This window comes from Sphaeramia orbicularis, chromosome 16 (genome assembly GCF_902148855.1).
Source record: "Sphaeramia orbicularis chromosome 16, fSphaOr1.1, whole genome shotgun sequence".
Lineage (NCBI taxonomy): Eukaryota > Metazoa > Chordata > Actinopteri > Kurtiformes > Apogonidae > Sphaeramia > Sphaeramia orbicularis.
In genome coordinates, this window is record NC_043972.1 from 35,291,358 (window position 1) to 35,301,709 (window position 10,352).

Sequence of the window (10,352 nt, forward strand, 5' to 3'; positions counted from 1 at the left end):
ACACAGATCAACTGGTATATTGTGAGCCCTTAAGTGTCAGCATCTGTATGTGAAACTCCTCTTAAAATAGTACCATGACAACAGGAAAAGATGACACAGGTTGATGTTTTATTCAACGGCAGAGCCATTACTTCAGACTGGAAAACACTGTACACACAAGTAACATACAGGCATCCTTCCTTCAGTGTCATTCTGCAGGTAGGTCAGGTAGGTTGGAAAGGATCACAAAGAGAAGACGAGAAATGAAATGTCTGTGTTTGCTCAACTGGTCTGGGCGGTAATGTGACACGACATCAGGCACGGGAATTTCGCTCCTCTTCTTCATTCTCCAAGAGGTAGGCTGGTTTATAGCGCGTCACCCCCCTTCCATCCACCACCTGGAGGGCCAGGTTTCGATGGCTGTTGTCCATACTGCCCAGTGAAGTGTACCTGTCAGGCAAGAGAGAGCCGTTAAAGGCTATCCAGAGACAAAACCAGGCAGATGAAGACAGTGAAAATCTGTTCAGGAGTAATGAAATAATTCTTACCCTTTATCATAGAGAATACAGTAGGGCACATATAATGTCCTCAAGAAAGACCAGATGTCGTGATAGGTCCAGTCCTGTAGAATTTAGAATAGAATAGAATAGAATAGAATTTATCGTCATTGCAAAAATACAACTGTACAGTGCAAACAAATGTTGTTTTAACATTCTGTGAAGTGTCCAGAATAAATACAGAAGGTAATTATAAAAACAGTTAAAAATAAAAAAAACAAAAACAGTCAAGTTCAAAATACACACACGCACACATATACACACAAAACAGTGGCGGCTCATCAATAGAGGGCGCTAGAGCTGCCTCACCTTTCTCACATGAAGAAGACGACAATAGGAATCACCTAAAATAATTTTACATAAACATTAATATTTAAATAAATGACCTATACATGATACAGCCCGTGATTAGTGTGTATAATCTGCATTCAAATGTCATTTAAAAATGTTTTCGGAATCTTTCGGAGGTTAATAGGTCTTTTCCTCCACTATACCTTGGACTTCCCCCAGGGGATTTAAATAAGAATGATTCTTATTTACTAAAGATTTTTATGGCAGCCAGTAAGAAAGCTATCACGAGATGCTGGCTTCAAAAACACGGCCCTTCTGTAGACACCTTTAGAAATATTGTGAATCAGTTACATCATATGGAGCAGATCGCCTATAATCTGAGGCTACAAAAGGATGTAGGAGAAAGACATTGGAAAAAGTGGACTCTCTTCTTAGCTCAGTAACTTTGATAATGCTACCTGCTTTCATTTTTTTCAATGCCATGTGATCTACTTGCACTCCCTTCCACCCTGGTCTAAATGCATTGCCCAGACTATCAGTGGAAAAGACACTTGACAGGGACATGCCTGACTTCGCAAATAGAGTCATAGAAAAATGTGCATGTTTGAAGGATAAATAGGTGAAATTTATATATAAAAAATAACTGACTGAAAACATATTGTGTATTTTTATTTTAATTTAAATTAATATTTTAAAATAGTGGTGCATGTACTTTGGTGTATCCTAGTGGTGATATGTGGTTATAGTGCAGCTGAAAACTGACTTGCATACTGCGCCCCACCAAAAAAGAATTTCACCAGCCACCACTGACACAAACACAAATCTAACATCAATAGAAAATGTGCAGAATGTACAGGTGTTGTGTTCAGTAAGGAATACAGTTGTTACAGTCAAATGTTATAAATAAATATAGAGGAAGTAGTACAATTGACATGGATATACATATTTTCCATTATAATCATTCTCTAAATGTGTGTAAAATATGCTCATTATTTACCCTTTTTGGCTTAATAAAGTCAAACTACAACTCACTACATAACTCAGACATAATTCATAAATGAACACAATTCATTTACCAATGTATCTATGAACACACTTTTCATTGTTTCCCATAATATAATTTCCCAGATCATTCCAAAACTTTAAGTTCATGAAAAGAAGTGCATTGTAGTTCATTACTGTTTAAGAATTAAGCAACTTTCTTCCTTCTCTAACTGTCAGTTATTTCCATATCCACTGTAATTACGTAAACAGCAGGGTGACAACGTCTGGCGTTGGCATTCAAGAATCAGTGAAAACTGAAATGACGGAATAATACAAAATTAAAATTGTATTATCATTTCAGAAAAGCTTGAGTAGAAAACAGTTTTTACCCAAGAAGTTGTGATATAACTGCTCAAACATGCTATGGTGTGTATCAATTATTTACTGTGTTTGCATGGTTTTTCTTTGAAGTTACTTTGCAGTCTTTGGCACAAGGCTGTGCACAGCGCATGCACAAATTTACAAGACAGAAAACGCTGAGCTCCCTAGCTTATTCTTAAACAATTACAGCCACGCTCCTCTTGCAACAACCAAAGGGAAAAGCAACATGAAGCTACATTCAAGGAAAAATATTCAATCATCATGGTTTCAGCACCCCACAATTTCTCCTCCATTTCCTTGTCTGCTTTCTTATTTTTCAGTTTTGTCAAATTACTTTTCCAGGACGAGATTCTAAAAAATCCATTTAGCAGGTTTTCCATGACCACGGGAAGCCTTTTCCTAATAATCCTGTGTGAGGAGGGCAGAATATTCAGTGCAGGTTATTATTTCAGGTTTATGAACATAGTATTTCTGAAGGGCAACGGGATTTCATTTAACTGCACAGGTGTCATAATAGTTCATTTAAACCCCAGAGATTTGTGCTCTGAAAACCTGAGTCAAGACGACAAAAATATTACATGTAACAGGGTGAAGCCTGTTTTATTACCAGTAAAAAAAGCAGTTTTTCCAGCAGCACTGTGACTTTATAAATACAAGATTCCACAGTAGTTTTTATATATAATTAATGTTTGCAGGTGGTCTTAGAAAACCTGCAACAACTGATTTTGGAAAACTACACAGTAAACACACACAACCATTTATAGTGTTAATTCTAACCACTTAAACTCTAATGTATGGTCCCTTTAAGAGTCACATGCACTTAAAATGGGTGAGTATAACTCTGCTGTGTTAAACATAAAGCCTTAACTGAATTTCATGTACTTACAGGATGCTCTTATTGTTGTTATGTTATGTTATGTGTGTTTGTCTTACTAGTAATGGGTTGACTCTCATGTAGTCTGGCCAGCCGGGGTCAGTGGGACACATGGGTGTGAGTGTGTGTGAGTAGGGGTCACTCCTCCGGGTCCCCATCAGGACGGCTTTCAGCTCTGGTCTCCTCTCCTGTACCTCGATCAGCGCTTGTCGAATACTGCCCTCCACAGAGAACAGCTCCAGGTCATACCTATATGAGGGACAATGAGGAACAAGTACTGTGTAAAAGTAAGACATAAGGTTTGGTGGTTTAGTCAAGTTCTAATGACTACACTTTTGAAAAATCTTGAAAAAGCACATGGAGTGGAAGCAAACTAATTCACTTGGCCTCATTACATTTTTGTTTGGATCCACAATATATTCTCGTTTTTTTTTTATCCATTTATTTCTGGAATTCACCAGTGTTTTCATATTTTTGCCCTTCTTGTTTTCACAGTCTACAGATTATTTTTCCAATGCAAGGAAACACAAATTTTACATTTGATGAATATAAAACACATGACTATTGTAAATGTAGACCATTGTTGCATATATTTTTAGAGCTATTATAATGCCTGGATAATTAATTTCTTGGCCATCAGATATACTGTTGGTCCATTGATCCCAAGACTATAAAAACAATTGGATGATACTGTGTCAGTGTGTTGGAGGTTTTCAGAAATTGATGCATCTGGAGCAGCATCGCTGTCAGGTGGAGCATCTGAGTGGACGCCTGTCAGTGCCACCTCTCCAATTATTTCTTGAATTCTTAGGTCTATTTGCATGACCACCACCTCCTCCTGTCCTCCTCCACTTGCCATCAGGGAATGCGTAGCCTGAGCAATGCGATTTTCTGCTTCCGTTTTCATGTCAAACCATTTTTATTTTACTTTGAGTTACTATTCAGATTTGGATTTGTAGTGTGGTGATGCCCTGGAAAAAAAATCCTGTTTACTTTGCTTAATTTTGTTTAACAGAACATCAGTTTCACTAAAGCTGCTTCTTCTTATAATGTTTTTTTGGTGACATTGCTCCAATTTTTAGGAATGTACCAGCGTATATGCCAACTCTTATAGAGGTTAACCTATACTGACGACAGCCCATCGCACTTTCAGTGTGTGATCAGGAGGGATTCATTACATCAGGGTTGGCGCAAACATGGATGGTTAAGTCATTTTGGTGGATCTAGAGTTGACTGCTCTTCATTGTCTTAACAGAAAACATACAAGAAATTTAATAGATCGTTTGAGGCCCATTTGTGTCAAACAAATTAGCAAGAGAACTCAAAATATAAATCTGTCATAGATAAATGCAATGAAAACTTTGCTTAAGTCACCTGCTGTATAGAAATGTATATGTGACCAGGAAATAGACGAATGACTCACCTCTTTATAGTATCCTGGAGGAATCTCTCCATCTCTGGGAATGGGGAGACAATACGGATATACAGAGCTTTCACCTTGTCTTTACCATCTGGATATCGCCTAAGATAGCAGAGAGAAAAGCAGCATTTGTTTTTAAAAAGGGTAGAGTACAAGTCCTGGAATCTTTATCACATTTCCCATTCTCTGACCAAAACAAGCCAAGAAAATCTAACAAACAGATCTTTGTCCAATCCTCATTTGTTTTTAATCTTGTTGCTCATGTTCGACTCTTTTTTCCTCACTAACTACTTATTTGTTAGATGCAATGATCTTTAAGAGGTAACTCCTTTTTTCTCGGGTCATTTGTTTTGTCCTGATTAAATGATTCTTCTCCCTAAATGTTCTAATTGCTCCATCTTGCCCTCCCCTTTCCTGTTACCGTTTTACTGCTGCATAGTAGAGATGGAGCAGCGCTGTGCAGTCTTTGCCTCCATTGAAGCCAACGCAGACCTCCTCTGCTGAATACTGATCCAGTGCAGCCTCTATAGTTTTCAGCGCAGACGTGACTTTCTCACCTAAAGGTGTGCCTGTGGGAAATGAAATCCACAGGATAACGAGGTTTTACAGGGAATGCAGTCACATTTTGTTCGGCATAGTTTAAATAATGCCTCATTTCTGTCACATTCAGAGTAAAAATATCTTCTTTGTCTTGTCTTCATTATTAATCCACATTCTATTCTCTGTTCAGTCTCATGCCAGTTATATTCTTTTTATAATCCACTATGATTTTACAGCTATAATTACTTTAATCTTTTTGCTCGCTTTATTGCTCCCAGTACCTGTGTAAAATGAGAGAGTTCCTTGTAATATTCACTTTATATTAAACTGACAGAGTTTAACAATCATATGTGCCCTCAGCCTCCCCCTCACCACTGTTGGCCAGTGTGTACACCTCAGCAGTAGCGATCGACACCGGGTCAGTGACTAAAGGCACCACGCTGCCCTTAGGCAGCTCATCGAGCAGCTGCGCTCGGGCACTGTCCGCCTCCTCTGGGCTGTTTGAGTCCAGGACCAGCCTGACTCTGTGGTAGTTGCTCAACCAATCAGGGTAAGAACCAAGAGCCACCCTTCGGCCCCAGCCAGCCTGCAGTTTGGTCAGCACAGGGGCAATCGCTGCCTCATCTGCGTCCACAAACACCTAAAAATACAAGTCACTGGTTACTTTTATTGTATTATTCAAATATAGAATTCTTTACATTTGCCTTTGAAAATTTAGGTAGCAGGTCCATTGTTATTGGGATGCCTGTTGACAGTGGAAAATGTATACTGTAGAAGAATACTCTTTTTTAATATGCTGGGAGGGTGTGAGAAAATAGAAAGGACTGTTACAAAAATTAAATGTATGTTTTACAAAATGAAGAAAACCTTAACATTTCACTAAATGTTTGCTTTGATGATTTGTTACATTCCTAATCAGGGCTGTAATTACTATGGCACTTCATAATATATTTTTGTAGAAGTTTAAGTCTTGAGGAGACACCAGATTTATCTCAAGCTGAAAAAGTACTCCTGATTTTACCTCCCGGGTGTGAAAAGTGGTCCCTGATCCAGCAAAAAGATGCTCCAGCCCATTAAAGGCCCTCTCCATCAGAGAAGGAATCCCAGGAAAGATATACACATTACGTACACTGACCTGAAAAAAAGTGTGAAAATCATTTACTATGAAAAAAATCTGGAACAGTTAATGTATGTTTTTCTCTCAATCTGTTTCAGATACAACTGATACTTGATGACTTGAGGAGTGCATTGACGTAAACGCATCTTTTTTATGCCAAGAGGACATTCCACCTCATTTAGAAGATCATATAGGGCAAGCAGATGTTGTATAGTGTATCTTGTTTCTTTTGTCTAACTTGCGCAAGCTGTAAAACCACTATGGATGTTTTGATAATGGAACAAACCTAGTTACTTTTGGTGGTGACTATTGTACGTAACTGAATATAGTGTTAATTACTATTTTTAAGCAGGTGGTAATTAAAAGGCAAATAAAAGGTATGTTACATGTGGTAGGCCTCTGTTTCATTTCTAATTACATTAAGTTACAATTAGTGTTATATTTAGTTGAATACTGTTACATAAGATGGTAGTTCACACATTGCACTTTATGATATGATATTTGACTTGACTGCTCAAGTTTGTACAAAACGCACAAGTTTGTTGTTTTAACTCCTTTGGTTACTTGTTAGTTAATATGAAATAAGGCCAGAAGGTGATGCAACAGTATGAAACATTGAGTAAAATAGTGGAGAGTACTTTCTAATATAATTTAAATGAGTGGTTTATGATCCATGGCATGTGACAAATACAAGTTCCTAGTCTGAAGTTTCTACTCACCAGTGGATAGCGGAGAGGTTTTCCCGTCTGAGGGTCAGTTCCATAGTTGAGCTTGGCTGAAAGAGGCACCATTGCCAGCTTCATAGCAGCACTATTTTTATCCACTGCCCCAAAGAATTCTTCCACCAACTTGCTAAGCTCAGGGTGAGGATACAGATCCTCTTGGAAAGCCATGGCAATGCTCTCAAAAGTGACATCGTCATGAGTGGGGCCTATGCCACCTGAGGTGATGAGATGTGTGTACTGAGACGAAAGGAGGGCCACCTCTTTGGAAATGACCTCCTGTACATCTGGTATGACAGTTATGCGCTGTACAGACACTCCAAGCTTCCTTAGTGCCCGTGTCAGAAAGGCGCTGTTGGTGTCCACTGTGTGACCCTGAGAAACAAAAGATGAAAAGAAATAATGCAGTAAGTTTCAATCCCCATTCCTATTCTCACATGGATTTCATATTCAAGGACTGAGCAATGACTTCAAGGTCTTTTTTTACGGAATTCAGGGTTTGACCATGACTGTATTGTTGAGTTGAGATGTGACTTTGGACAAAAATCAAGGACCTTATGTTTAAATCATGATCATGTCAAGTCAAGAAATGGTGAACTAATTTTAAAACCAAGTGCAGCTGCCACATCAAATAACCATCATATAACTATCATGGGGTTTCTCTTTAACATATGACATGTGACTCCTGAAGTGCAGAGCAGATCAGAGAGCTGATGCATACTAATGAATTAGGTTGTGCCATAGTATATAGGTTAATAAAATCCCAGGCCTTCAAAGCAATAGATTTTGTTCTCAAAAAACAAACAGGATTTTTTGACATTCTCATCAAGAAACCTTCAAGAATTCTCTTTGATATATTGTCAAACCACACACACATCTTGAAAGTCATACAAACCAAAATATCTATCAACACTAAATTACCTTGAGTATCTCATCTCCAATGATGAGAATAGCTGCAGTGGGAGCCTCTCCATTGGCTGCACAGGACGGACTGGAGCCCTCACTGTTTGTAGCCATGGTTGCTCTGCTGAGCTGAGCTGCCAGTCTCCTCACACGCACCACCGCTCTGCTAAGCTTTGGAAAACCCAAGCTAGAGCACACAACAAAATGTCAGTCTGAAAAGCATTTGTATTTTTGCTTGTAGCCTATCTTTCGCTAGCAAGGGTACCTTGACAAGTAACCCTGTTTCGACAAAGAGTATGTTAAACATTTGGGTCTATCCGTACTAATCTGCATTACATTTTGGTGTCCCCGTTATGCAATAACATGTACAAAATACATGTTACCGCGTAACGAGGACACCAAACTGTAATGCAGATTAGTATGGATAGAACCATTCAGTCTAGCTTCAAATGTGTCATCATTATTTTTGGTGTTCTTAACTCTTACATCAACATTAAGATTCCATTTGGTGTATCCAGATGTTTCTCTGCAGCTCAGGCCCTGTACAGTTTCAAAACAACACACATCCAATGAGGAGCACCTTAGAAAAGACACAAAAGGAGCAATATGAGACATGCAAGAATGAACAGAAGGGTAACTAAAAGAACTCAACTAACTTTCTATGGCTTCATTTTATGCGTTTGGAGTGCAATGGTTTGAAGTTCTGTCTATCTTTAAGATTAGAAATAAGTCTGAAAAAATAATACTTTAAATTAACTCCTGTTTTAAACCCCATTTTGGTGTAGAAAAGTGGCCAGTCGTGTAACATTACTACTGGTTACTCAACATAAACCTTTCTCCTACTTATATGATGTGGGGTCAACCAAGGACAGACTGATACATCTCTAAAGCAGATGTGCAACACACCTTCGGCTGCAGCTTTTGCAACTACACAATAAGTAAGAAAAACATGGCCCAAATGGCTAAAGAGGACACAGATAATACTGACATGCCTGAGCAAACATGAGTACATATAAATGCACGTAAGTTAAAACAGGGAATTAAACTCTAACTAGGTGAAAACAATAAAAAGAGCAAAGGTTGTATAGACTGCAGGTTAACACAAGTCAATGTAGGATGCTCAGTGACAATTCTGATTCCACCCCAGCAACTACAACTAGGTTTTGTTTAAGATAGTCTTCACATCGTTACATGCTTGTGGATTTTCACGTTTGGGTAACAATTACTTTCTTTAACTTGATTACCCCGGGCAGTGTTACGCAACATAACTACCACAAATCGTGACAGGGGAATGTACCCACGCACATTTCTCTAGTATAAAAATAACATATATTTAGGTCGAATATAAATTTAACCTTGCAGTCTGTGACAGTTCTGTGAAAAATGTTAGCTAACTGTAAGTCTCCTTACTAGGGTCCTCAAGTCTTTGAAGGCGGAACACAGCAGAGCACTAGCTTTCAGACACACACAGTAACAGACTGTCTACCGACATTGACACTTTCTTCATCTAATATACTATGTCGACGCACACGATAGGCTGTGATATAATTTGAAAGCAAACTCCATACCAAGACACCTTCGTCCAGATACGCATATGCCCTCGTTACAAATGCGACGGGTTGTAGATGCATGCCACTCAAACGCTTGACGGTTCTCAACCAATCAGAATAAAGAGACATTTAATTGACAGATATGAAATCCAATCAAATCGGACGCGGTGGGTTTCTGAGTGCTCAGTCGTTTTGTAACACGGAAGTTATGAAAGGTAGTCGTTTTAATGAAAAACAATCACTGTCAAAAGTCAAGTGTATTTTTGTTAATATGAATACAAGCGTTAGAGCCAATGTGCCGATTTCTGAAATCTGACTCTGCATCATGTCTTCTCTAATTACTTGATGCAGTTGAGCTACCGCTTCTCCTCCTCCTTCTTCTTCTCCTGCTTTTTTTACTGCTGCTGCTACGGCGTCTCCTGCTTCTTCGTCTTCTTTTCTTCGCCATTACCTGAGCTTCAGTATAACTCTACTGCCCCTGGTAGCTGGGGGTTTCATTACCCCTAACGTAAATCCGACTCAAGGGTTGTGATTTTACCCGCCTGTAGGTGGCGCAACTTGGCATGTTGAGGACATGCTGCTCAGCAACTGGATGTTGAACGTAAGTGCAGGGTAAACATGTTATTTTCTTCTTTCCCACAGTATAAACTTAAGAAGGAGTATAAACTTAAGAAGGATACATTGTTTGCTGTAGTATTTTATGTGAGGACTAATAAAAACGAAATAGTTTTCACAATGAAACTGCCAGTATATTTGGCTTTTAACAGCCTCACTATAAATTTCATTCAGTGGCTTTCTGCACACTTCCTCCCGGACAGATGAAGTTGTCTGTCTGGAATGTTAAAAATTAAACTGAGCAGTCACTTATTTTATTCCCATAAAAAAGTCCTCTTTGATTAATAAAGTCTGCAATTCAATTGCCCATTGGTAGGTTATATGGAAAATCCCAGATCCAATGTCTTAATTGTAAGTGTAATAATAATTATAATCATAATCATAATAACTTATTATTATTATTATTATTATTATTATTA

At 38.5% G+C, this 10,352-nt stretch overlaps 1 protein-coding gene across 3 annotated transcripts; it reads right to left on the reverse strand.

The window, feature by feature from the left end:
* Positions 1-86: 86 nt before the first annotated feature.
* Positions 87-9,610, reverse strand: flad1 (flavin adenine dinucleotide synthetase 1). 3 transcript variants are annotated; one of them, XM_030158732.1, is made up of 11 exons: positions 9,337-9,610; positions 8,255-8,348; positions 7,787-7,955; positions 6,863-7,240; positions 6,048-6,161; positions 5,399-5,666; positions 4,908-5,055; positions 4,490-4,588; positions 3,126-3,315; positions 528-601; positions 87-429 (listed from the first exon to the last, which is right to left on the reverse strand). In XM_030158732.1, the coding sequence occupies exons 2-11, from the start codon at positions 8,260-8,262 to the stop codon at positions 294-296; spliced, it is 1,584 nt and encodes a 527-aa protein (XP_030014592.1). In that variant the 5' UTR covers positions 8,263-8,348; positions 9,337-9,610; the 3' UTR covers positions 87-293. The 3 variants fall into 3 exon arrangements, with proteins under 3 accessions (XP_030014592.1, XP_030014593.1, XP_030014595.1); XM_030158733.1 differs by lacking the exon at positions 9,337-9,610 and adding an exon at positions 9,179-9,326; XM_030158735.1 differs by lacking the exon at positions 9,337-9,610 and adding an exon at positions 9,255-9,278.
* Positions 9,611-10,352: the final 742 nt, after the last annotated feature.

Bases quoted from the DNA above. Each gene is read 5' to 3' on its own strand.
- flad1 (XM_030158732.1), bottom strand. The intron at 4,589-4,907 runs GTAACAGGAAAG...CTGCTATCTTAG, and splicing joins TACTATGCAGCAGTAAAACG to GCGATATCCAGATGGTAAAG. The intron at 602-3,125 runs GTAAGACAAACA...TAAATTCTACAG, and splicing joins TGAGAGTCAACCCATTACTA to GACTGGACCTATCACGACAT.